The 27,767-nt window shown below is 40.9% G+C and overlaps 2 protein-coding genes across 6 annotated transcripts in view; both read left to right on the top strand.

The window, feature by feature from the left end:
* Positions 1–12,315, top strand: part of LOC139294723 (protein kinase C epsilon type-like) — a 59,235-nt gene extending 46,920 nt beyond the window's left edge. For all 5 annotated transcript variants that reach the window (XM_070916656.1, XM_070916655.1, XM_070916659.1 and 2 more), the window contains 4 exons: positions 8,440–8,578; positions 8,870–9,058; positions 10,975–11,121; positions 11,408–12,315. In XM_070916656.1, the coding sequence (XP_070772757.1) occupies positions 8,440–8,578; positions 8,870–9,058; positions 10,975–11,121; positions 11,408–11,554 (622 nt within the window). In that variant the 3' untranslated portion in view covers positions 11,555–12,315. The remainder of the gene's footprint in view (positions 1–8,439; positions 8,579–8,869; positions 9,059–10,974; positions 11,122–11,407) is intronic.
* Positions 12,316–16,806: 4,491 nt separating this feature from the next.
* Positions 16,807–27,767, top strand: part of epas1b (endothelial PAS domain protein 1b) — a 47,162-nt gene continuing 36,201 nt past the window's right edge. Inside the window, exon 1 of the mRNA XM_070915554.1 lies at positions 16,807–17,219. Within this exon, the coding sequence (XP_070771655.1) occupies positions 17,194–17,219 (26 nt within the window). The 5' untranslated portion in view covers positions 16,807–17,193. The remainder of the gene's footprint in view (positions 17,220–27,767) is intronic.

Raw genomic sequence — 27,767 nt, 5'->3', positions numbered from 1 at the left:
TGACCAGCAACGATCACCTCTCTGCTTTCCTGGAACTTCATGTGGTTTTAAAATGTGTCCTTTCATGTCTGTCCCAACTTCCTGTCAGTCACGTGTCATTGTGCTTCACAGAATAACTGACTGTATGATTTGTGAATTTAAAAAGCATACGGTCTTGTTGTCTTGTATAGAGGTTCCCAATCCCTGGGCGGTGGACAGGTTCCCGGGCCTTGCAGCATTTCAGTATCGAGCTACAAGGAAGCCAAATGATAATGATTATATTATTAATTATGACTTTATAGGCTGTTTTTGTGGTAACATCCTTGAACTTGGTGCAGTTTGTGTTCTCTCATCACTTCCTGTCATGCCCACAACAATATATATGAATCAGACTGAAATGTCTCCAGGGACTCATGGTCCAACTGACTGACTTTCTCTAGCGCCATCATCAGGTCAGGTTGTGAGTGTATAGCTGTTGTTGGTTCAAATCCTAGGCAGGTAAATATTCAGGTAAATAATCTTTCCAGCTTAAATATTTCCTTCAGTTATGAAACTCAAACTCGTTGACCCCGGAAGTGCGCTGCGTTCGTCTGCAGGTCGAGATTACCTCACTGTCCTCCTACTTCAGGTACTATTATCTGTCTGTGTGGACTCCTCAGTCACAATATCATTGTCAACCAATAGCAAACACACAGCTGGTCCCACAAAAGCAACACGCCGCCTGAATCATAACACCATTGTGATGGACGGAGGCTCGGTGCAGGTTCAGGCTGTTTGCTTCCAGAAATAACTGTGATGTAAGAAAAGTGAGTTCTTCTTTCCGGTGTTTTCTCTTCACGAATCAAAAAGTTTGGTTTGGTGTTTAGATTCTCTTGTCATGCAACGTGCGTGTGTGTACGTGTAGATATGTGTGTTCATGGTAGCATAGTGAGGACTGTCGAGGCTGTGTGTGTGTGTTTGTGTGATTTTGTTGATGGCATTATGTTTCCTGTTCACTGACACCTATTTTAACCTTTTACCACACACACATTTATACTTCAGTACTTTAGAGGACCCTCATTGGCAGCATTCATTTTGTTGAACATTAACCTAAATATAATTTTAGCCCTTGAACCCTGAAATCAAGCCAGACAAAATATCTACACTCTTAAAATGGTCTTTCTTTGCAGTCCACTTTCACAAAGTATCTTCATTTTCAAAAAAAAAAAAAAGTTCTTAGTTTCCAAAAATATTCTTACTTTTCAACAGTGATATAATTTTCAAATATTTTAAAAACGTCACTTTCTAAGGTTTAAGAGTCCACAGCCATGCAGCTCTGTGATGCTGTACTGCACAGCGGTACTTTGAGCTAAATGCTAATGTCGGTTCTTCGTTTAGCATGCTAACATTTGCTAATTAGTGCAAAACTATATACTATGTCTGAGGCTGATGGAATGGCATTCGTTTTGCAGGTATTTATTCATAAATCATTATTGGACACATTGAGAATTTGTCCTGACGGTGGCGCTACAGTAACAGTTGAGGGATCACCTAAGTGAGCAGGATTCATCCCCTTGGGACCAGGATTGGACCGAAGTGGTGGACTGACTGACAGACCAACAGTGCCATCCATTAGAAAACATTTCTTTTACTCTCTTAGGATCTGAATCTCTATCTAAAACATGAACTGATGCGTCATCTCTCACCTAAAGTCAACAAAAGTGGACTAAAGTCGTTTTTCTCCTCGTCATATCTTTTAGGCCTGAACTTTACAACCTGAACACTGCCGACATTATGATACGGAAACAACGTCAGCTTTGTCTCATCAAACTAAAAGTCATGAGAAGTTATGTATCATCTTTTAATGAATGGAAATGTTGTCTCAGGACTTTGAAGCAATTTGAGATTCCGCCTCAAATGAACTGATTGTATTGTTTCCATTAATAACTGGGTCCGTTTTCTATTGACCGACAATGAATAAAACTTTTATGGCATCTTTGCTGCTCCAAAACAAGACATATTTGTTCAACCAAAAGAACACATGTCTGTGTTGAAATTATATATTAAATATTACAATGAAAAATACTGAATCGACATGTGATGTGGTTGTTTTGATCCCAGTTTATCCAAATACGTTGGCTGTTCATTGTCCATGTACCTGCCCTTAAAAGTCATGAATATACAAAATGATGGCATCCTCACGCACACACACACACACACACACACACACACACACACAGTATCCCCAGAATGAGGAAACAGGCTGGTCCAACATGCATAGTGTATTATTATGTTCAAAGATTAAAGGTCAGTTGAACGTGACAGAAGAGGGTGAATTCCTCTTCCTCTTCGTCCTTTAATCTCTCACTTTTATGTATTTTCAGTTTTATTTTCCTAAAACGTAATGCAGGTCTTTGGTGTAGGTTTGCATGGGTGCTTCAGTTTCCACACAAAGTGCAAACACAGGGAATGAACTCCAAAGGCAGAAAGCAGGAGACAGAAATGAATTGTTAAATAAATAAGAAAAGGTTCTGTATTGTTACGCAACAGCTGAAACCGGCTTTAAACATACAAACTTAATGACTTAATGTGAATGTTTGCTTTGTTTCTACAACAACCTATTTTCCCCCGAGGGTTTAATGAAGTCTCCCTTCCCTTCAGTCAAGTTGAAATATGATAAACATAAAAAAACAACTTGCCCAACACTCATCAAAGACTGTCAAACTGAGATTCATGTCTTCAGGACTGTTTATCCACTTTAATCCAGCTAGTGGAAAGAAACCAAACTCCAATGTTTGGCTTTAAGTAAACACGACAGTTTAAAGAGCCTCAAATGTTACGAATTTTACATTTGACGAAATAAGCAATGATCAATTTGAATTTAGAAAAACTTTAATTAGAACACAAAAGAAAGAAAGAAAGAAACGTCCCATGTGAAATAATCTCACTGAAACAAAACGAAAATTAGCCGCTGACGGATAAAAAGGCATAAAAGGATAAAAAGACAGGAAAGCTGGAGAGACTGCAGTCTAGTGTTCCTTTTTGTGACCGAGATTTTATTTGTTTTTATTTTTAATAAGAAGTGTCGCAGGTACAAAACAGGAGATACCGGTAAAGCAGGACAGTAATGTGACACTGAATCAGCTCAAGGAATACAACATCACAAAAACCTCATTATGCCTGCTGGTTGCTAAGATGGTTATCACGTACAGTGCAATAAATAGTTTGATTGTTAACGTCATAAAACATTAAAAATATAAAGCACAGATATCCAAAACAAAAAGCAAAGATGGAGGATTGGATATGAATATGTGGAAATGTTAAAATGTTAAAAATAGAATAAAATAAAATGGTATAGAACATTTTTTGCAAAGAAAATCGAAGCCTGACAGGATAAATCCACTAAAAGTTCCATAACTTAACATTGTTTATAAGCCGAGGATGTAAATATGAGTTTTTTCAATCACCATCCTCTCCTCTTATTTTGGCTTCATGATCTCAGAGTCCAGTCCTGCTGGTGCCTGCTGGACCAGGACTCATTGTTTCACACAGTTTCTGTTACAATGGTTTTATTAATGGGGGGGTGATAATCATAACATTTAAACGGTGTGAATTTGTTTATGTGTTTCTTTGGGTTGGCACAAGTTAATCCGAATCAGTCATCAAGGTTAAAGCCAGAAGCTCGTTGCTTTATTGTTTTGTGTTTGTTTTTTTATTGGTTTTGGCTACATGAAGTTAAACTCCACCCAAAGTCTGTCTCTGAGTCAAACACTCACCTCATGGAGACTTTATAAATATATAATATATATATATATAATAAAGGTACTTCTACTGCTAGAAAACACAGGCTTACATCTGCTTACATTCATGCCACTTACAAATAACAATAAATTCCAATGATGGAAAATATGAAAACATCCATAGAAACTTCTACAACGTCTCTTCACTGTCCTTCTGTATGTCCAGTGTGGTGAAAACATGAACATCATCATCATCATTTCAGTTTATGACATGCAAATATTAAATTGCACCAGACTATCTGAGTATTATTTAAGGTCTTGTGACCTTTAAAACATTCCTGTTCACCTCCCGGAAAGACCTCATTTCCATGCTGAGGTTTAAAGCACACACACGCCGACTCCAGCTGGAGTCAAACATCAAGATTAATGGTTCAGTCTCTCAACGGTGGCAGGGACAACACACACACACACACACACACACACACACACACACACACACATTGCGTGTTAATTCATGATGGCTGAAATGACTGAGATACCTGATCCTCTCTCTCTCTCTCTCTCTCTCTCTCTTCTCTATGTTTCTTGCTCTCTCGTCCCTGACCCACTTTGTTGACCAGAGGAAGATGAACAACAAGTGTTTTGGGAACATTATGTCCCGACTCTCTTCCTCTCCCCTCCCTCCTCTCCGCCTCCCTCCCTCTCCTCGCCACCCCTCCCTCCTCCATCACTCCTCTGGTGCTCGTCTTCTTTCCCAGCAGCCCCTCGCCGATGCTCCCATTACTAACTGTTCCAAAATGAAAAAGAAGAAACACTTTTAGACAGCAGCACATGTTCTTCTCTTTGCCTTCTTTTTCAACTCAACTGAAGTCTGTGAAACCAAATAGAAAGTAACGTTTGGATGTGACAGAGTTGACAGAGCAGGTTCGGACCGGTTGGAAGGCAGATTCATGTCTGGATAAACACACGTTCATCGTCTTTCAGAGCTGGTTCACGTGTAGCGTAGTGATGTTTTCACAGCCGGCACATTTGTGTTTAATGTTCTTCTTCACAACAAGTCTATATTATACGATTTACTAAAAAGTCATGTTTTAGTTATGCTGGAAAAAAAGATTCCTGTTTTCGTACAATCTTGGTCTTAGTTTGGGTGTTTGTCTGCAACCTGTGTGATTCCCTGACTACCTGTTGAAACAATGCCATTGAAGTTGTTGAGTAAAATATAAGTTATTATAGCAGATTGAAATAATGACCAGAGCTATTCAAAGGAAACCCAGGCTTTATAGCATTAGCATGGGCTGGATGATGGTTTTGTTCATTAGACACTTAGTGTGTGTGTGTGTGTGTGTGTGTGACCAGATGTTTGTTTGGAACATGTAGTGAGGACACACAGAAGAGAGGATGGAGACAGAGAGAGGTTTGCTGTCACAGTGCACAGGGGTTGCCGCTGACGACGTAATGGAAAAATCACTCAAGATTAACATGAAACACAGGAAATGCTCTCAATTGAGCCTGATTGCTGTGTGTGTGTGTGTGTGTGTGTGTGTGTGAGAACTCCACACAGAGCAGCTCCTGTTTATTGACAGGATTTCTGAAACGATATTAAAGCTTTTCTAAAAAAAAGCACATAAAGGTGATTTCCCTGACTGTTCTGTAGGACATGTCAGCTGCAGCCAGTGTCACACAGTTCCCACACAATACCATCCCTGGAGCCCCTGTCAAAGTAAACTTCTCTAACATGGAGAGGTGATGTTTGATCCATCTAATAGAGGAAATTAACTCATGTAAATTTGGGATTTCAGTCAGGAAATTGAATGTGTAAGTAGTTGAGCTGGTCCCTCCCATCAAACTGCTTTTCTAACCCATTAACATCTAGCTTCCCCCTTTTATCCCCCCCCTTATTTCCACTTTAAGTAGATTTAAAGTTGTTAAAACCGTCTTATTTTACACTGGCAGTATGTACTCTTGTTCCGCCCAGGGTCAGTAGGGTTTGTAACTCCAGGGAGACGTGGGACTTGTATTCACGCTTGCTTTGAGTGAGAGACGGGGGACACACAGTGGACAGGTGTCATCCCAGCTGTCAACCTCTATGACTCTTAAATGGCTTTAAAATCAGGAGTTCTTGAATCAGCTGGTATACGTAAAAAGCCCACGACGAGGCACACGTATGTTTTCTAACAGAAGGTTTCTTTCATCGCCTTTCTGAAAACATGTTCTTGATGTTTTCTACATAATTAATTGTAAGTTACACTCTCCTGATCTCTGCTTTTGATCCTAAATCTTTGTGACATTAATGACGCCTTGAGGTTTTGATCTCTATGTTTTCACTAAATAACAAGCTTGACCGATGCAACAGCAGCACAAGCCATACCCTGAAATGATGAAATAGGAAATCTTTTTTTAATCTGAAATGTGTTGTTTTCAGATGCAAAGAGCATTGTGCCTGGAATTGAAAAACTAATATAATCGTAGGTCTTACTGGTCAGTCATCTTAATAAACCAGACAAAACAGCACAGAAACCGTTTTTAATTCCAAATCGAGAACTCATTCATAGCATTCATAGCACTGTAGTCACAAGTAATCATATAGATAAAAAGACACATAAAATAATAGCAATAAAGGTTTGTACAGAGAATCAAAGCATGAAGAAAACTGATTCAATTATTCTGCAATAACTATAACACAAAAAATAAAAGAAACTTTTGTCCATTTCCTGCGATGCAACATGGATTATTAGCTCGTGTTGACGCACTTCTCATCCCATAAAACATCTTCACATAAATAAATATCATTCCATTAGTGCTGCTGAACACCTGCAGCCACTTAATATTGATTTTTCCTGCAGCTAGGTGATGTGTAATACAAAGATTAACGTCAGCAGCCATTTAAATTCAATCACAAATGAATTAAATTCATGTGCTATTTTTCTGCCCTGCTGCAGGCGTGCAATTCAGATTTAATGTGCTGGGAGTCGCCCGGAGGTGAGATATGCAAAGAGGCGGCCAGGGGATCGCCAGTTTAATTCATCATCTGGGGAAACACAGAACAAGTGCTGCTTTTTCCTGCCTCAACATGAGGCCATCAATGTGCCTTTTAGCAAGGCACCGTCCCCAGCTGCTCAGCAGCACAAAACTGTGGCTGTTTTGGGAGCTAAAAGTTTTGGATTTCATGCCGAGTTCACATAAATGAAACCAAACATACTTAAGCAAACATGGCCAAGGTAAAAAACGTAGGAAATGGATTTCTTGGAAAGAGAATATATAAACTTCAATTAATGAATCAATGTAATCACTTTACTTTTTAGTTTTATAAATTGGATTCAAGTGCAGCCTTCTAGAGTGAATGTTTGGCCTTTTGTGAGCACGAAAACACAAACTCAGGATTGTTCATAATGTTCAGTGTTTTTTGTCACCATGGCCTGACCCAAACTTGAACTATTAAGTAAAAACTTGGTTCGAAGCCAACTGTCAAGCTCCACTGCATCTGACACGTCATGTTATTTTTCCTTGAGACTTGAGGCACATTAGCATATCAGTCATGGTTTAACTTCGCACGAACACTAATGCACGATACCAACAGCAAACTGTTCACGTTCAACCCAAAAAAAGTAACCACATGTACGTGTAGTTGATCAATTATACAACTGTACAAAGATGAGTCAAGTAGAAACATGTTGAAAAGCAGATATAAAAGTAGGAACAGATTTGGCGAGTGTTTTCTGAAGCTGTCAGGTTGTTCCAGAGTCTGGGACACTTCACTGAATCTCCATTAAGGACTTGCATGTGAAAACATTCCAGTCTCTCACATAGCCTGCAGCCAACAAGTACTGCTTTGTTGGATTGCTTTCTATTATTAAAAAAAAAACAACAGGTGAAATTGATAAAGGAGTCAACAATGGAAACATTCAGGTAAATTTCAGATTTTAAGAAATAGTATTTGCAAGGCGAACATGTTTAAGTTCACATTTATCATGACGTATGGGACAGAAAACAACAAACTTTTCAACAGCCAATCACAGCAGCTCTCAAACAGGGTTGTTAAGCCGCCTTTTTATTTCATGGGCTTGCAAAAACAGAACAGTTGCATAAGCTCTCGACTTCAGAAACACACACACACACACACACACACATGCTCCATCTCCTCCCTGGCTTGTCAGGGCGGCTGTATTTTTGAAAACACCTCGGGCTGAATGGTTGCATTGGCTACATCCAGGAGATGTTGACATTTTTTTAGCGATCAACCATCAAACCCAGAGCGGCTGCATTCATGACCAACCCTGTCATCTCTCAACACTGCTGCTTTTATCTCTCACACTGCTCTCCCTCTCTCTCTCTCTCTCTTTCCACCAATTTCACCCTCGATTTTCTCTCTTTTCCCAGGTCTGTTCCCCTTCCCATCCTCCTCCCGTATATTTCTCCCCCTCCTCAGAGACAGGTTCACTACATCTTAAAATAATTTTTAAAAAAACCCTGTGGGCTGTGAAAACCTTGTGTATTGTGATTGTAAATCCCATCTTTTTCTAAAATATGTGGTTATTTATGAGAAGCATTCATTACACAAGAGCACAAGAGATGAAAATAAACTGAAACTGAAAAAGCTTACACTTGTTTTCCAAACCTACTTAATTGAAAGCTTTTGTGTGTGTGTGTGTTTGTTAAATTACTTATCGATAATGTAGCTTCTTCCAGTGTGCACAGTGTGTACAATCTCTCCTTTCACCTGTTCCACCTTCCTGCTCTGCAGAGACTTGAAGCTGGACAACATACTGTTGGATGCGGAGGGCCACTGCAAGCTGGCAGACTTCGGGATGTGCAAGGAGGGAATCCTTAATGGAGTCACCACCACCACCTTCTGTGGGACGCCAGATTACATCGCACCCGAGGTGACCTGAGACGCACACGAACAACGTCCACACCCACAAACCCACATACACACAGGATACACACATTTTATTTGTTATGCTAAGATGGAGTTGAAAGAAGAACATTTTAGCCTTTTGGTGGGAAGTGCTTGATGTCGCAGAACTTTGTTCATGAATTAATGCCAAAAACAATCGTTTACATTTGCTCTGGCCTGTTGGCTGGCGCATTTACAGCAATGTGTATTAATGTGCACTGTTTCTGTTAAATAAACCAAAAAAAAAAAAACCCAAAAAACGGTGTTTTTCTCTTAGATCCTTCAAGAGCTGGATTACGGCCCGTCAGTGGACTGGTGGGCTCTGGGGGTGCTGATGTATGAGATGATGGCGGGCCAGCCGCCATTTGAAGCCGATAACGAAGATGACCTGTTCGAGTCCATCCTGCATGACGACGTCCTCTACCCCGTCTGGCTCAGCAAGGAGGCCGTGTCTATTCTTAAAGCGGTGAGTGTGTGTGTGTGTGTGTGTGTGTGTAGGGGGGGGGTCCACAATTGTGCATGTCGTGATAACATCATTGGTGACATTTTAGTAAAGAACAGGCGTGTCTCACTGCTACTAGTTCTAGTTTTTTGAAAACTTTGAAAACACCTTTGAAAAACTAATGACAACTCTAAAAATAGATCCAGACTCTTGGACCCAATCGCTGAAGAGCTAATTCCTATTTCTATTGCATCTGCTGTTCCTCAGGCTTATCAGACGTCCCCAGTATCAGCTCTACAACACACTCAAAAATGTAAACCTCCCTTGAGCACAATCTTCCAGAGCCAATCGTCTGTCTAGTCCAAGTTGTGTTGTTTTTTTCCTTTGTTTTTCTTTGCTTATTCCGTGTGTTTCCCAAAGTATGGATCCACAAAGGACTCCAACCAGTTGATGTCTTTCCATATCAGCCCTCGTGTTTCTTTGCTTTTGCCTCTTGTTCTCTCTTTGTCTTTTTGTCTCCATCTGCTCTGTCTGTCTCTTAGTTTTGTGTTTGTCTCTTTCTCACATGTGAGAGGGATGCAGCATTTTTTTTGATGTCATATGTTGATCTGTGTCTCCTGATCCTCCACCGGAAGAACATCGGAAAATTCCCTCAATGTTTGCTTCCATTACTGTTTTATGTCTGTGTGTGTGTGTGTGTGTGTGTGTGTGTGTGTGTGTAATGCCACTTGTCTGTTCGTTTATTTGTTCGTCCAGTTTTTCCATCACAAGCCTTGCGTTTACCTTGGCTGTTAGTGCAGTTTGACTGCAAAGCCTTGTGGGAAAGTGTGTGTGTGTTTATGTTGGACCATGTCTTGGACTCAGACCAGTCACTTGACCAGCAGTCTGGGCTCTGATTGGATATGTTGTCCAGCTGAAGGACTTCGTGTCACGTGATAAACTCTCTCGGCTCAGTCTAATGGCTGAGCAGCCTGTTCACCACTCATCCAGTTTGCAAGTATTTAAGACAATCCTGCAGAAACTGTGAGGTGAAGGAGGCGTTTTATAGAGAGACAACTCTGAACTGGATTATAATTATGTGTCCCAGAGATTCCATTTGTTTTGCATCATCTAAAGTCTTTCTGATAAAATAAACATTGTCACAAGTGAAAAGAGGAAATTGAATTATCTCCTTGTGCTTGTTTGTCAGCAAATAAAAATCGGGTTCCTAAAACAGAAACCCGAGCTGGGTCTGTAACTGTCAAGACTGAGCCTGACTCGTACTGCTGAACCCAACCTGAGCCACCGAGATATATTTTTGCCGTATCTCATCCATTAATGACTGTTAGTTCGTTAGCATTGCGTATCTACGATTGGCACAAAGTATCAGAACCCAGACTAGACCCCAGATGAAGCTTTGTCAGGACTTGAGTGTGGGCTTACATAGGAAACAATAGGTATGTGTGTTTTGTTGTCATACGCCGCTGGGGTGTGGCGTCCTTTACACCACTTTCTTTGATGCAACAAAATGTCCTTCTAAGCAGCCTGTTGAGAAGCCTGGACGCTTGCCGTTGGATCTATTTGTGGTCTCTTGGTGTAATGTGTGAGATATCAGCTGCGTGTTGTTGTAAACAGGTAAAAATGGCAGACAAGCCTGACGTCCTCGACAGAGGACACATATAAGACATATTTTTGGCTGAATGAAATGATGATGCTCCTTACATTTTCTCTTACCAGCAAACTGAACAAAACTGATATTTACATCATAACACACCTATCTTCCTTCATTTCATAAAGCCATTTTATAAAACCACAACACATTTCTGTTCAGATCTGACCTGCGTTACATCACGTAAAAGTTCATACAATTTCAATAGGCAATTCATCGAAATTATGAGATATCTTTCACTCAAACAAATCAATTCCTCTTTCTCTCTTTCATTTTTTCTGTCACTTCTCAGTTCATGACTAAGAGTCCTAACAAGCGTCTGGGCTGTGTGGTGGCTCAGGGTCTGGAGGAGGCCATTAAGCTCCATCCGTTCTTCAGAGAGATCGACTGGACGCTGCTGGAGCAGAGGAAGATCCGACCACCATTCAAACCACGCATCGTGAGTTCACACACACACACACACACGTTCTGTTTGCAGCTGAAGACGCTGGGATGTGAACATTATTAGTGTTCTGTTCAGATGTGAAGAGAATTTAATGTTAAAAAATACTTGCTGTTTGCTTTACTGCTGCAAAATGCTTGTTTTAAAATGACTAATCTTTCCTGTCTAAGACTGTTACACCACCACGGCACCAGCCACCACAGGTCCAAAGGCTGAAATCCACCAAAACATATAATCTTCAAAGGTTTATTCTTAAACCTTCTCTCGTTCTTCTGTTTTCCAGAAAACCAAAAGGGATGTGAATAACTTTGACCAGGACTTTACACGAGAAGAACCCGTCCTGACGCCGGTGGACAACAGCATCATCAAGCAGATCAACCAAGATGAGTTTAAAGGATTCTCCTACTTTGGAGATGAGACTGTGGCCTAGACGCACACACTGACACACATGCGATTAACAACATACATACACACCACCACACCACACCACACAACACAAAAAATCTCCAAGCGAAGACACAGTATTTAAAGAAACACGGCCTCTGGAATGAGACATCCTGAACTTTTCCAGATCTGACCACGCCAGGAATTATACTAGACCATCTGTATCTCTCTTTATGGTTTCTGTGCTCTTGTTGTGTGTCCATTTGTGCATATCCCATCAAACTATGTGCTCAAGCAGCATGTGAGTGCAGGACAGATACTGTAAGAAAGGACCCAGTGCTCCTTCACTTGGTCCGGATGTATTTCTGAAAGGCAAAGCAGAGGACAAAACCAAACTCTGTGTTTTCAGTGGGGTGTTGAAGTAGATTCATGGGTAAGGTCATAGGCTGTTAGTGTGTGTGTGTGTGTGTGTGTGTGTGTGAGAGAGAGAGATAATGTGTGTACAAGCGTGCATGCATGCATAGTTGCATACCTCTAAAAGTCTGTCATTTCTGTACATGACGTGCTGTATCCTGTGTCTAACTCTGTGTTTAAAGAATGTTTCTTCTTCCCTAAACATGTATGTGAATGGAAAAAAATAATTGAACCAATGATTGTATTTAAAGAAAAAAAGGTCTTGAAAAGTACTTTATTCATTATAAAGAGAGATATCAAAAGGAGATACAAGAAATGAAAGAATGTTTTCTGATGAAATCATGGTGAAATTAGAAGTTTTGTCAGTGCTTTATTTTAAATTCAAGAGTCCAATGGGCAAATTAAATGTTAACTTTAGAAGATGCATTATAAAAGCGACACTTTGGTATTTTGAATTTTAGTCTGGTTTTATCTGAGCAGTTCTTTTCTTATTGGAGAGAGAAGGTTGCGCTGTTTTTCCTTCTTTCTCCATATTTTAGCTTGTTAGTTCCTCGATGTTCCCGTTCTTCATTAAAAACCAAATGGTACCATTAGCCGCCAGCCGACACACCTACGGTAACGTACCACTGGGAGTGTCCATTGTTGTAGTGAGGTATGCTTACAGTGTTAACAAGCTGTTTTCCACATAACTTGATACTTAAAACAGTTGTCCAATGAAGCCAAATAACGAGCTGAAATCTAAACTGTCAGTGGAGCCCTTAAAAAAGTCTTTCTAGGTCAAATCCTTAAATCCCTTCATGACCACTTGATCATTGAAATGCCTGCAGTGTCACGACAAACCAAACCCCCATAATTCCACATGAAAGTGGTGGATCGTACACAGAGGTGAATGTGACTGAATGTGTTCAACTGAATGTATTTGATCTGTGGTGTGTGTGTGTGTGTGAGTGTGTGTGTGTGTGTGTGTGTGTGTGTACATACGTCTTCATGTTGTCATCATGTTTTATTTTTTATTTAAAACATCTTCTTGTTTTTGTCGTTGTTGTGTTGATTTTACTGGATCGTCTAGTTCTTGCTGACATGTTGGAAATCTTTTGATTTCATGTGATGCAGTGAGACTCACCTGGTTAGAAACTCATACTTTAGACCCTCCTCCTCCTCCTCCTCCTCCTCCTCCTCCTCTTTGTACAGCCTGGACATGGTGGAGGTAACATAAGCTACAAATAAGCAAACAGGCCTCAGAGGAAACTCCAGAGGTGTTGATCCATCTTGCAGGTCAGGTTTATGACTTTATAGTGAACTGAAAAGAATCCAAACATCTTCAAGAATACTCCATGTGCAATACTCTGAAAGAGTTTTTGTTTGTTTGTCTTTCTATTTTCATCCTTTCTTTCTTATTTCCTTCCTCTTTAGCCTCATCCACAGACACACGTTCAGGTACAAAGAAGACTGTAGAACGGTTCGTTTTAATTCCTCCATTACGTCAACATCTCAGTCAGTAAATCACAGCCAGTTCCCAACGTTCCCCTGTAGTACATTCATGTGTAATTGACGTGCATTAGTGACTACTTCATGGCAAATGTTGACCAGAACATTTAGAGGGAGAGCCGTAAGTGGCGCGACATTTATAAGACACATTTTGCAGAAGAAAGAAAAGGCGCAGCAGCCTGGAAGCGCTTCATGCCACATCTGAGACGCATGTGTGTCATGTGAAGAATCGCATGTACTGTACATTTGGTCACACAAGTAACTGGAGGCTCACTTCTGAAATGCGATGAGCAGTGGTTTATTCTCTATTCTTGAATGGACCTTTATTTCACAGAGATCTTGTTGAGTGAGTGCAGCACTGATCTATAAAAATAATCAAATTCTTAATAAAATAGATGGTAAACAGTACATTATGGTAATAAATCATTTCCTCGAAGTTTCCTGGAAAGAAATAAGTACTGTGTTTTTATGGGCTTTCAATGTGTAATTACAGGCTAAAAAAATCTGCGTGCAGTTGGTACACTTTCACTTAATTCTAATAAATTGCAGATAAATTACAGAGTTATTTCTCCCATTTTAGGAACTTACTGACCCATTAAATTAAGTCTTACCAAATAATTACAATGAACACAAACTATGACAAATTAGCCCTCTCCACCTGGTCCCCTGTGAGCTGCTGTTGGAGCTTCAGATCTGCTCTACAAAGCTGCTCCACCACTAGTTGGAGCTCAGAACTGTCTTTCACTCGCAGAACGAGGCTTAAAGTCAGTCCCAATGCTGATTACGCATTGAGCTGCTGCATCAGTAAATCACGTGCTTATTACATGCAAACAGTATGACAATTGGATTCAAATTGAATTGAAGGAAATGTGCAGTTGAGGCAAATAGTGATCTGTGATATTGGGCTATATAGATCAAATTGACTTGACTAAAGTCGATCCTGAGTGTAAAGAGGTCCGTGTTGTTTAGGCTCACATCCCATCTCGTACATGTTTTCACCACTAAACCTTCTTTATTCGACCGCCATGTTTTCTTGACCTTCACGAAGCACTTTGAGTTGCCCAACCTGAACCAAACATTAACCACGCTGTAGCCATCACACCTACAGATACTGAAGGAAAAAACTGTGAGTCATTTAAATGGCACAGTTCTGCAGTCTGAATGTAATGTAAAAATGCACTGAGGCAGGAGTGTCAACATATAAACACATGCAGAGGACATTTAAAATGAGCTACCTGTCCTGTCTTCTGTCACGAGCCTCACAAGTTACCAGAAAAACTAAACAGTACAAACAGGCAGCACTGAACATGTAGCAGTAAAAACACTACAGGTGTTGTAGCAGCAGTAGAAGACCTATTAGATACAGTAGCTGTAAGAAGACACTCAATCACTAAACACACACACACACGTACGGAGAGCAGTGCAGCTTTACTGCCAACCAACTTCCAAAACACCATGTTTATGCTGTCCATCATTTAAATGTCCTTTTCTGTCTTAGCGTGTCTCCTGTTGCATCTTTGTTTAGTCTTTAATATGAAAATGTCAAAGTGTTTGTCCCTCTACGACCCAAGAAGGATGCTCTCTCCCAGAAGTCCTCCGCGCTAAATGCTAAATGCTAAATGCCAAATGCTATTTCCAAATGTTCCACCCAGTAGTTTGATATTTGTTACAGATGAAAAAGAAGATATTCGTCATGTAGGAGGTTCCTTTCAAATGAAATTCAACACACAGTCACATGAGGTTGATTTCAAACAATGGAAACAGTATTATGATTATACTTACAGTATCCTCTTCCTCGGGTCATATGCAGAATGTTACTGTGTGTACATGTTTTTGGTTTTTTTTTGCAGTCCCTGTATTTGTGAAGCTTTGTACGTACATGTTGTCCTCTGACCTGTGGTTTTATTCCTTTATGAATTTTCAGGCCCTTCATTCGTGTTTATGTTGATATTTTCTTTATTTTGCGCTGCGTGCCAAATGTACTGTATTTTAAAAGGATGTGAAGGTGTATTTTAATTTTGAAACAAATTAAATATTATGATGTCAGAAAGAAGTTTCTGTTTGCTTGGTGTATTATTTCTTTTTCTATTTTCACATCTGAGCGTCCTGTCGAACTCTTCTCCTTGTTGGTGTTTCAAGGTAAATCATGGCGTGTTAGATGCAGTGCTTTACATCTAAGGTTTTCACTTACTGTAAGTGTAATATGTCCTCAATAAGCACTAAACAAAACAATAAGGAAAATATATATATGACCATATAGCATAGAGAATTTGCTTTAAATTAGAACGCACCCAGAGGTTTCATACCTCCACCATGGAGGAGTTATGTGTATAGAAATTGGACACTTCAGTAATCTTCTCCATCTAAAGGTTTGAGACGTTGACAGGGGAAGACCATGTGAAATGCCAGAAGCAGTTATCTACTTCTGAGTTTCTGAGAAATGTGGTGAGACCTGCTCTTAAACACAGGCTGGGTTGCTTTAGCGCTATCTACTTTAGTTTCAGTTTTTATGCTATGGACATATGTTCTTCGGACGCCTCAGTACAGTCGTGTTTTACATCTAAGTGTCGTACCTGACAGTCAGCTGCAGCTTACAGTACACTTACATCTAGTTCATTGGCTGCAAATTACATTCAAACTTCTACCAGGAAAACATGGTGCACTTTGATTGTCCTCTGATGACAAACTGTGGGGAACATTTACATATGCAGTATAAAATCCTGGCCCTGGCTCCTAAATACCCCTCCACCTTTGCAAAGAGCTAGGCTTGCGTCAGCAGCTTTCCCCGTTTCCAGTCTTTGTGCTAAGCTAAGTGGCTACTTGGACTTTAACACGGGAGACTACAGTTCTGTCCTTTCTTTTGGGAGGTGTCAGATCAGAAAGCGCTTCTGTGTCTTTCTAGGGGACACGGAGGACCGGGCTGCTGGCTCCGGCTCCATATTCACCGTAAAGACCAGAGAGTGGTGTCAGTGTTACAAAGTGGTCACATCCAAACAGCAGCAAAGGAAAAGAAGAGGCTGCCAGGCAAGGTCTCTGTTTGCCTGATGAAGACCTCGCAGGTTGAATATATATATATATATATATATATATATATATATATATATATATATATACACAAAGATGTTCCTGAAACCAGTGTTTGACATGAGACTGTAGACTTCCTGTGAGGGAAAACTGAAGCCTGACTCATGACATCTTTATGAGTTGTGACCTCCTTCTCAGCCCTCACCTGTTGCAGATCAGGGGCAAACAGGTAGCACGGCAAGACACACGCAGGGGAGGGCGGGGCTGTGTAGGGGGGCGGCTCCCGGCGGCCTTTCCAGCCAATCATCGTGCCGTTCTCGGGACAGCGGCTTTCACGGTGCCAGCTGAGCCACAGGTCAGAGACCGAGCAGCTTTGGGAGTTCTCAGATCAGCGAGCGAGGAAAGGTTTTGAGAAGCGGACCTGCGGGCGGCTTCTGTCAGCGGCAGCTCAGCGTTCAGCCCCCAGCCTGTGCGGAGCGTTTCTGCGGGTGAGAGGCTGTACAATCCTCGGCAGTGTTCTGAGACTGTACGGCCCCGATCCCCCCTCCAGCCTGGACGGTCACAGTCAGCCTGGTTTCATGGACTAACCGACAGTTCACAGGTTTACTGACACGATCTGGCCGCCGGCTCCTTCTGACCTGCGCACTTCGATGTAACACCTACACTTTTGTTTTGCTTTTAACTTCTTTTGACTCTAAAGTTGGACTTAAATTAGACTGTCGCGGAATTACAACATTGTGATCGTGCACAAGAGAAAACATGACGGCCGAAAAGGAGAAAAAGAGGTAAGACATTCCCTTTCTTCCTCTCCTTCTCTGCCTCTCTCTGGCTTTAGTTTCCCCGGTGAGTGTGTTTAGTGAGACGCTGGCTGACACTTGGCTGCTGACACAGAGGGAGACCTGTTGCTGCAGGACATGTGACGGCCTGAGTTTCTGCTCTGATAACGTTAGTGGCTGTTATAAATCACAGTCACAGCCAGTGGCTTCAAAAGAAAGTGTGTTTGCCACAGTGATAAACCAGATTCCATTCAAATTTGGGATATTTTTAAATGTCATGCAACCTCAAAGGCCTTTAAACTAGTTATTAGTGAAAAGTTAAGCAAAATCCAGACAAACAAGCACCAATAAAGTTAAATCTGAACAGGTGGAGGATGTTAGAGGTCATCATTGATCAATCATATTTAATTGATTTGCTCATTTAATAATACATAAGCATATATATATGCAAATAAAGCCCCTCCTGAAGTATCTCTCTCCACACTCAGTTGTCCTGAAAAGAAATCACATTAGTTTCTGCAGATTATAGGTGTATAGTTTTGTGCATATGTAGCTCAGCTGTGGCTCAGACAGTACAACACTTTTTTCTGATCTTGTCTTGTATGGAAGCTGTGGTTTCTCTACATGAAGCGTCAGTTTCCTGCAAACTCTCACAGAGCCGCGAAAGACACTTTACCTCTGCAGAGAGGATGCTTAACGGACAGTTAAGATAGCACAAAGCAGTAGCCTTGCATCTTTCTAATAATAACTATGAAAATATTAATAATAGAAATGTTTCGAGCAAGCCAGAGCTCGACAGTGTATCTATGTTTTCCAGTAAAGCTGAAGAGAATCTAAGTTCTTAACCTCTTACCTCCTTCAGGCGTCCATATGGGACAATCACCAATCAGTTATTACAGTAGATATCAGGCAGAACGGCAGGGATCTTGTTGTAGCCCTAAGTCTGCTTTCCTGTGGAGGAGATTACAGCTGGTTAATTGGCAACATTCATGCAGCCATGAAATCTTTCTCTGCTTAGTCAGCTGACGCACCAGATAATGTTTGGTCCTGAAACCAGCCTGTCACACATTGATTTACACTGGGGTGTTCTGCAACAAGACACCTGGGAAAATGAATATGTGAAATACTTAAGCTGCTCAATCATTTAGTCTCTCACTTGAGTTATATACTCGTACGTATGGGGTATGTGCTTCCCCTTCTTTACTGTGTCATCAGTGCATCTTCCTGCGAGTGCCGCCCTGCTTTTTGGTTTTTAACTGTTCACCGGTGGTGATGAGGTCATGGGCTTAATCTTGCGTAACAATGCTTTACTGGTTCCAGCTTGTCCCAGTATGTGTGGCTATAACAGCTACTTAATCACGCCTGTCAAAGAGAGAGAATTAACATCTTATCTGTGGAAAATCCTTAATTGACTTTCTTTCCAATCACACCTCAGAAAGATATTTAATTCGAGGCCACTTAATTATCTGTAAAGTGAGAGAAGAAGAATCTTTCCTTCTACTTTCACATCACTAGGAGAAGAAAATTGATTTCAATCAGCAGAGTTTGCCTGACGCCTTCTTGTCTGTCCAGTCCACCCTTGTGACTCTCTTCTTCTCTCCAGCTCTCATCTAACAATCGCTATCAGATCAGGCCTAAACACGAACAGAGCAGGTATTAAGACAGAGGACAGAGACACTGGACTCTCTGTCATCGGGGATGAAAGCAAGAGAGAAACAGAGAAAGAGAGAAAATGACATTAAGAGACAGAAAGTGAGATGAGTCCAGTGGCATTTCCTCCGGCTCGTCGACGGCTTGGTGCTGTCGGCCATTTTAGGGAAAGACGACTGCAGATGAAAAGCACCTCTGTGTGCATGTGTGTGAGAGTTCACTAGTTTTTGTCTCCTCATCGATGTGTTGTGTGTTTTCCTCTGTCAGTGTGTTTGTCTTTGTATTACACAGTAGCACATTGTTGCCTGGAAATCACAATTTCTCTGATAAGTCGTGTGATTCACGACAGCCGCCTGGCAAACACATGCTGTGTTTATTTGAGATGCAGAGATTCAGGTTGCTTTTATTAATATAACTCCTGTTGATATAAGAGGATGAACTCGATGGAATGTCTTCATGTGATGGTCCACTTACGGTCGTGTTTTCTTTATAGTTTCGTCCCTACTTCCGGCCAACTCAAATCTGTGTCAACAAACTATGTTATGTAAGTATTAAGACACAATTTAGCACCAGAAGTCACAAAAGCACTTCAAGGAAGACAGACATGTTGTGGCGTTTCCTCGCCCTTATTTTCTATATAATGACACCTCAGAGTGCATCCCAGCAAAAGCATCTGTTTTTTTAAGTATGTGTGTAGTAGGGCCAAAATATTATTTTCGTTATGGATTAGTCTTAATTGTTCGGATGATAAAATGTCACAAAGCAGTGGGAAATGGCTAAAACAATCTCCTAAAACCTGAGTCTTTTTAAATAGCTTCTTTTGTTCAAATCATATTCAGTTCACTATCAGAGAAGACCAAGAAAACCAGCAAATCCTCTCATTTGAGATGCTGGAAGAAGAAAAATGTGGGAATTTTTGGACGATTAATGACATGATGACGAATTGATCAGAATTGTTGCCCCATAATTTTATGTTGATTGACCAATCGATAATAAAACCAGCATGTAGGTAGTTTAACCCACGGTTAGGTTTGTGTCACCACTGTTGCTATGGATACCCGCATTTTGTAAACCACAAGCACACATTTACAACAGCAGTCGACCAGAAATATGTTTCTGGATCACCAGTTAATTGTTTGGTCTGTAAAATGTCAGAAAGTAATGAAAAGGACCCGTCATATTTGCCATATTTGAGGAGCTGGAGCCAGTACATGTTTTGGTTCAAAACTGAATTCAATGACTAATTGATTATCAGAATTGTTGACTTCAGTAGCAGTGTCAGGGGTCTGGGTCCCATCTGAGGACAGTAACCACACCTTAAAGGTACTGAACACTCCTGGAGTTTGTAACAGCAACCAGTTGCTCCCAAATCTCAAAATATACTCTCGGCTTGGTGTTGATGCTTTGGAACGCAACACAATTCCCAGGTGATGAAGAACAAGCGTGTGTTATGGGAGTTGACCTTTTGTAAGTATTGTCAATATTAGCAACTGTGAAGGCATGGTTCCCTGAAATGATCCCAGTATTTAACTATCAATGTACGATGGCTGTGATAATATTTGAGCTTGTTGTTGTTTGTTGAGGTGAAAACACCAGCAAGCAGACGAGTGATCGGACAGGTTTTAGGTCTCAAGTGTCACCGTACTGTTTGTAGGTTAAAACAAAGGTTAACACACTTGAAACATTTGTTAGTACATGTACACACAACTACAGACAAAACACAAAGTACTGCTGGTCGAAGCTAAATGACCAATTTATAAAGAAAAGAGTTCAAATGTTTTACCCAAAGTCAAAAGTTTAAGGATCTGAAGTTATGAATTGGCACAGACTGTGTGAAGCTAAGAGATCTGAAGTTATGCAATACATTTGGAAGCAGGCAAACGGCGTCACATTGATCATATCAGAGGTTAGAACCGCTGGCCGCTGGCTGACATCCAGGTTGTGATCAGTCTAACCCCAGTAAACAGATCCAGAGATCCAGCGTTTGTTGTGGTCCGTCTCAGCTTTAGTCAGCCTTTACCACACTTATGTTAACACATCAACAGTGTTTCTCGCGTTACTTTTCCACCGCTGACTGCATTAAATAGCTTTATTTTTACATCTGGCTGACTGATACCAGAAATAAGCTGAGAGCCTGCGAGGAACCCCACTCACTTCTTTCAGCGTGTGATTCCACTGGAAACAATGTTCAAAGGTCAGAGTCCAGGGCAGCTGCCAGCAGATATACATTACATGACCGGAGAGAGATTGATCCATTTGAGTGTATTTTCTGTCTCTTTTTAAGACCTCTCACCATTATCATAGTCAGTGTGGGCGTAACTATATTCTGGCAAAGAATCTGCCAATAGAAAAACGTGACTGTATGAATTTGGGAACTAATAGCTATCTGTACATCCTCGTCTAGCCTTTTGTCCTATTTAGTTTATTTATATTATAGTTTATTTACCTTGCATGTTCTGTACCACACCGAGCCATACACCCTTAATAATGAGTCGGCACGTGAAATATTAAACTGCTTAGTCGCCATTGACCCTAGTGTTATCAGTTATGTCACCTGCGTCATCTTAACAAATACAGGTATTTAACTCGTGGTGCTCCTTCCTGTTTAAGATAACGAAAAGGGAGTGGAGCCTTTGGACATTCTGATGTATAATATGTGTGTGGAGAGAGGAGATGCATGCACCTCAGGGTCTTCTTCAGTGGGTCACCTGAGGTGTCACAAAACTTCATAACAACTGAGCAGTGTCCATCTGCTGAGGAAGACTTGAGTTAAGATTTGTTTGTCTGTCCCCAAGGTCAAGAATGAACTTTCATGCTCAACTTGGTTTTATCTGTTTTTTGCAAAACAAAGTAACAGAAATGAGAGTTTGCATTTCATCGCTTTGACCTCTCGCTCTGAGAAGACACCAATGTTAAATTGTGAAATGTCTGAACAAACATAAAATGTAAACCATGATTTCTGAAAGTTTTTAGGACACTGCGTGAAGAGCAGTCCTCGTGATTTCCCATCATTCTCAGTGGGCCCAAAATATTTGAACTTTTTCACAAATGAGACTTTGTTGGATTGCAGACTGATCCTAATGAAGCGTCCTCTTTCTATGTAAAATGTGTCGAAGGATGAGTTTAAAGCACTTAATTGATCTTTTGGTTTAAAACGTCTACTTAAGACTCATCCTTATTCTTTTGTTTGCTGCTCCTTATTGTGAGCTGCTGCTGCATCTTTGTGTCCCACTCTGTTGAGCTAACTCATGAGAGGAGAGGGGAGGGAGGGGGAGGAGAACGAGTTGCCAAAAACAAGACGAAGAGCGAACAGAAGGGGAGGACAGAAAGTTGTTAAACAAGACAACTGGTCGTAGAGGTGATGCAGATGAGCGTGAATCAATAAGGAAAGTAAAGACGGTGGAGCGAACGGCAGAAACCGCTCCGACGGTTCAGGCCTGTCAACTCAGCAGTTCACATCCTCGCAGCACTCTGCAGCCAGCCGAGGCCTGGTTGGCACAGTGCCGTCATGCCTCTTTTGTGCGCTAACCCCGGGCCAACCCGGCCTCCCAACACTACCCAAACATCACGCCACTTACAGCAGACGCTCAAGCTGCCCTCTGAAGGACAGAGGAATGCCAGGAGAGACAGAGAGTCCAAATGTCTGCCTCTTGTAGACAGAAAAAAAGTTCTTTTTCTTTTCAGAGATGGGGAGAAATTAAGTAAATTAACTCAAGTTCTGTGCTTGAATACAGTTTAGTGGATTCATATCTTAGATTCAGCACGAGATCATAAAATATCACGAATATTTTTCTTTCTTTGTTTCCTCTGAACTTTTTTTGTCATTCATTCTTTTAAGTTTTCAAGTCTTTTGGGGGGTTAGGGTCCAGTTCAAGTCCAAATCTGAGTCAAGTTTGAGTCCGTAAAACTTTGCCTATTGTATATTTCACTGGAATCAGAAGAATGAAAAGCTGACATCTTATATATATATATGATATATATATCATGGAGGAATGTTCACAATAGATCAAATGTTCAGCAATGCTGAGGTTTCTCTTTTAAGTGAGTAATCTGTTGGTGTAGGGACTGTAATAGACATGGAAGTCCCCAGAACCATTGTCCTAGATCATGTTGGGAAAACTGTTATACTGAAACTTTTGGTTTGATAACTTACAAGAATCTCCTCTTCACTTCCTGTAATGACTCCCAGACCTGAGCTGAACTTTGTGATAGAAATCAAGTATGGACAGAGTGTATTACTTTCCCTAAAAACACAAACTATTAACTCAGATTCAGCGCAAAAAATGTGTTCTTTTGCCCTTGTAGTTGATTTTCAGCTCGAATCTGATGAAACAAACAGCAGCTTTGCATCAGTAGCAGCAATAAAAGCCACTTGAGTCTGTTTGTCACTTGTGAATGAGTCTCTCTGTGGTTAAGAATCTGACTTTGTGCTTTGAGACTCCACTGTTTGGGTTTGGGTTTAAAGCTCTTATTCACAGTTTTACTGGGCGTAAACAAGTGAGAGGAAGATGAAGACAGAAACACAGCGAGACAATAAGAACTGAACAAAAAGGAGATTAAAGGGCGTAGAGCGAGTAAAAGATTTACCGGAGAAACTTTGGGTCATTAAGTGGAGTAATAGAGCTACACATACAGATGTTTCCCAGCTGTGTGTGTAGTTTGGTGGTTTATTGTGATTAGTTCTCTGAGGAGGATGAACAGCAGCCAACTTTAACTTTGAACTTGGTGCTGCTACAGAAGTGGACCTTATACTTATACAGACGTTTGTGTAGATTCAGAATGAGCTTTCAGACCAACAGCTATTTAACACATCACTGCTGAGAGCACTTAGAGTGGAGAATAGGGGAGTAATGCAGAATTAAAAGGCTAATAAAGTGGTTTTCAGTGATGCATGACAATGGCTGCTTATTGGATGAGGCTTATTGTTTTAGTTTTTTTTGCTACTTTTCACTGAAAAATCACAGAATTTATCAAAAAGGAACAGATGAACCGATTTTAGCTCGATTTTATGTCCTGCTCCCAAAATGTGTTGTTTCCTGCTGCAAGAAGGTGCTGACTGTATTAAACACTTGTTTACTTCATTACTTATGTAGTACTTATTTACATGCAGGAAGTCCTCTTGCAACATTACAGCTCAGAAAATGCTAAAAAAAAAAAAAGAGGAAAACTGACAAAGAAAAAGAAAAATCTTACAAAAGCAAACAGTATTTTCAAATCTTTGAATTTTTGATATTTATTATCTAATTATAACCTGGGCTTGCAATAAGAAGAAATATTCAGGCAGGAAAATATTGTTGCTTTTGGCTTTCTCAACCAACAGTTAAATGAGGAAAGATAATATAATCACTTATAAATAGGAATCTTTATCCAAAGTGCAAGTTTTTAACTTCTTAAACAAACCACCTGCTAGTTTCAAAGAATTAGAGCAGCAGAGAAAGTTCAGTGAGTGAGAAGTGCACCAGCAGAAGTCAAACTCTGTGTCCTGATATTAAACAAACTGCTGGTGAACTGTAGAGTCCGGAGGCCCCTGGTCAGCTGTACATGAAGCCCCTTTGGCCCTCGGGCCCCCGCTCAGTGAGTGGAAACAGCAGGGGAGGAGAGGAGGTGGTCTGGGAAACCTCTTCTGCATCTTTCCATTGTTATTTTTATCCCATTCGTTCTCACCCGCCCACTCCTCTTCCTTTCTTCAACCTCGTGCTTTCCGTCTTTGTTTTTTTTTTCTTCTGTGTCTTTTTGCTCATATCACATTCTCTCATATTTATCCTCGACTGCCAGCTGTGCTGTTTGTCCCTACCCGCTCACTTTGTTGTTGTTGCCTCCCCCGTTCCTCCATGTTCCCCTCTCTCCCCTCCTTCAGAACTCTGTCTCCTTGCCATTTCCTATTTCCCGTCGGCCAGCTCTCCTTCTTCCTCTTCCTCTGCTACCAAAATGGCCAGGCTCCATGATGCGCTGTGTGTCACCTGGCTGAGCTCCAGGTCCTCCCAGACCCCCCCATTTCACCTTCAGGTTGACAATGAAAGCTCCTCAAAGTCAAGTCAAGTTGAGTCAATGTGACGACAATTTCCTTTTGAAATTTTCAAAAGATAGCGAGCTCTTGATAATGTGTACTTTGGCAGCGTACGCCACGATATCTGAGGGAATACTGACCCTGTCTGGAATTATGAGAATTCATTTGAGAATTCAATTTGAAGAAGCTGCTGTTTGTTTGTTTGTTTGTTTTTACTGTAACCACAGTGCCCATGAATCTCACACTAACGCATGGTGTGTATGCTGAGCTCGAGCAAATGTGTTGAATGCATTTCCTTCTTCATGAAACATTTTCGTTTACATCAGTGTTTGTTAGCTAGCAGTCTTCTTCTTCTTCACGGCCTTCGTTAACTGCTACAAACCTTCATTCAGTGGAATAGAGTGAAAGTGGTGGACGTGTGTCCTCGTCCTCTTGCTCATGTGCAACAACAATAACAAAACCCACTCGTTAAATTTATCTCTCATAGCGCTGCAATGATGAAAAACGCCACAGGGCTTTAACCTGACCATAGATGCACTATAATTGCCTTGTGTGAATGTGAAGAACTACATCATTTAAAAAACTGAGATTAAACACTGGGTTTCGTAGAACTGCAGAATGTCAACACTCACGTAAGTAACGAGTAGACAGTGTTTAAACTTTACAAAATATTTTCAGTGTAGTGTTTTTTTTAGATTCAAACAAATAAACAAATAGGTAACAGAAGGTTTTAAAGTTCTAGATTTACTGTAAGTATTTTTTCACGTGCATAAGGTAGTAACTGACTCTTTCCAGGAATGCTTCATGAATACTTTACAGTTTTTACCACTTTCGTTCTTGGCCATGTAAAGTCTGTCTGTGTTGACAGGGAGTCTAAAGAGAGTCTTCCTCTCTGTTTGTCCCACCTGTGCGTTAAGAGCTTTCTCCCTCAGCCTCATTTTCAACCATCGAAGACAATTTCACTCTCTTAAGTCAATTTGTTGACTCTAACAAGCAGTGAAAGCACAGCCGAGCTGAGAGGAGCTGAGAGCAGCTGAGAGCAGCTGAGAGCCAGACCTAACACTGTCTCAGACCTTCACATGAGGCTTTTTGCTGCCATGGTGAACTTCTCTCTTATTTTTTTATGTTGACACATTTTTGCATAGAAGTTAGTGAACATACACAGAGATAAACTGCAATATCTTTAACCTTTTCATTTGATATCATTCACTTTGGCTGTAAAGTGAAATCTGACTGTAACCTGGAATGTGAGAAGCTTCAGTGAGAGCGGTGACGAAGTGAAAAACAGTACGGGACTTGCATTCCTTTCTCTTTAAGTCTCTGTAATCCTTTTCTACAGATTACATTTAATCATTCCTGTTTTCAGGACACGAAAACTGACGAAAGACGGCTTTCTCCTCCTCTTGTCTTGTCTTTCACCTCTGTCATCATGTCTCTGTAGCTCTGTTCTAAAACACAAATACTGTTTTAAAAGAAAACGTATCGCTAAACAGCGTGCACAAAAAGACTTTAAAAAGTCCTGGTATTTTTACCACAGTTCAGTGCCCCAAGGTTGTGACATTATTTAGCTGAGAACTGGCATCAAAATGGACGGATTAACCAATAATAAATACACAGAAAACAAGAACATCAACACAGCTGCTTCCAGCTCTCCTCCCCTTTGTTCCACATGTCAAGTTGAAACTCTTTAGTCAGCAATTAATCATTTGACTAAATGGGATAAACATGAGTTAACATAAATAAATATTTTCCAAGTATTTTTAATACTGTGACAATTGTTTTTTTTCCATATTGCAGACTCCTAAATTTAGACGTAGCGTATCTGTTGATGTGAGTAAATGATTGTGATATTGTTTTAATAATGCAGAGGCATATACTGATGGACATGTTAGTAAACGTCAGCCATGCAGCTTGTTTGGTATTCTGATGGAGGGTCCCAGTCTGGTCAGCTGACCTCCCTCACACCACCTGTGGTCTCTCTCTCTCTCTCTCTCTCTCTCTCTCTGCACTGCCTGTAGCTCTCACCCATCTGTGCCTCTTTCAATCAGCCAGTCTATCCCGACCATCAGCGTGGCGTGGGCGGGTTTGTTTGTTTGTGCCAGAATGTGTGTGTGTGTGTGTGTGTGTGCCTCTCTTTCATGGACTATCAGAATCATCAGCAATCTCCTGCATCGTTCTTCCCCTGATTGAGCTGAAGTCGGGGCCCCTGTCTGGGATAGCTGTTTGTTCGGCCGTGTGTGTGTGTGTGTGTGTGTGTGTGTGTGTTTGGCTCTGTTTCCAGAACTCTATGTTCCTCAGGATCACAGATTAGCCAGTACTGTATTGTTGCTCTGTGTTTGTGTTCGGCCAGGCGCCACAACTACAGGAAGACCCACTGTAAGCAAGGAAAGGTGTGTGTGTGTGTGTGTGTGCATTTGTGTATGCCTGCTTACTTGTGTGTGTGTGTGTGTGTGTGTGTGTGTTTTGGGTGTGGGCAGACGCTGTGGCCTTTTCTGACCCTAAACCTCCTTTTTATAGTGGAAAGTAGCATAGCATATATTCATATAGCATATAAGCCTCGGATAAACCTGAATACATGTTTGTGTGGAAGGAAGCACATTATAGAAATGAACAGGAGGAATGATTACAGCAAGCAAAAAGCGTTTCATTTATCACGTGGGCCGCAAGCTATTGTTTTAAGATGGACTAGAAATATTGTGAACCTATCTAACCTTATTTTTCCTCAGAGTACTTTCCCATGTTTCATGAGTTTTCTGTTTTGAAATAAAAATGAATAAATGTTTAAACAATAAGGCAATAACCACGTTCAGCCGCACCACCACAGCACTGGCTTTTCTCCTATTGAGATTTATTTTTTTGTTACGTTAAGAAAAGTTGTATGATTTCAGTCCAAATTGGCT

This window comes from Enoplosus armatus, chromosome 12, assembly GCF_043641665.1.
Source record: "Enoplosus armatus isolate fEnoArm2 chromosome 12, fEnoArm2.hap1, whole genome shotgun sequence".
Taxonomy (NCBI): Eukaryota; Metazoa; Chordata; class Actinopteri; order Centrarchiformes; family Enoplosidae; genus Enoplosus; species Enoplosus armatus.
Note: the sequence above shows the minus strand (reverse complement) of the source record. Positions and strands in the feature narration are given on the sequence as shown.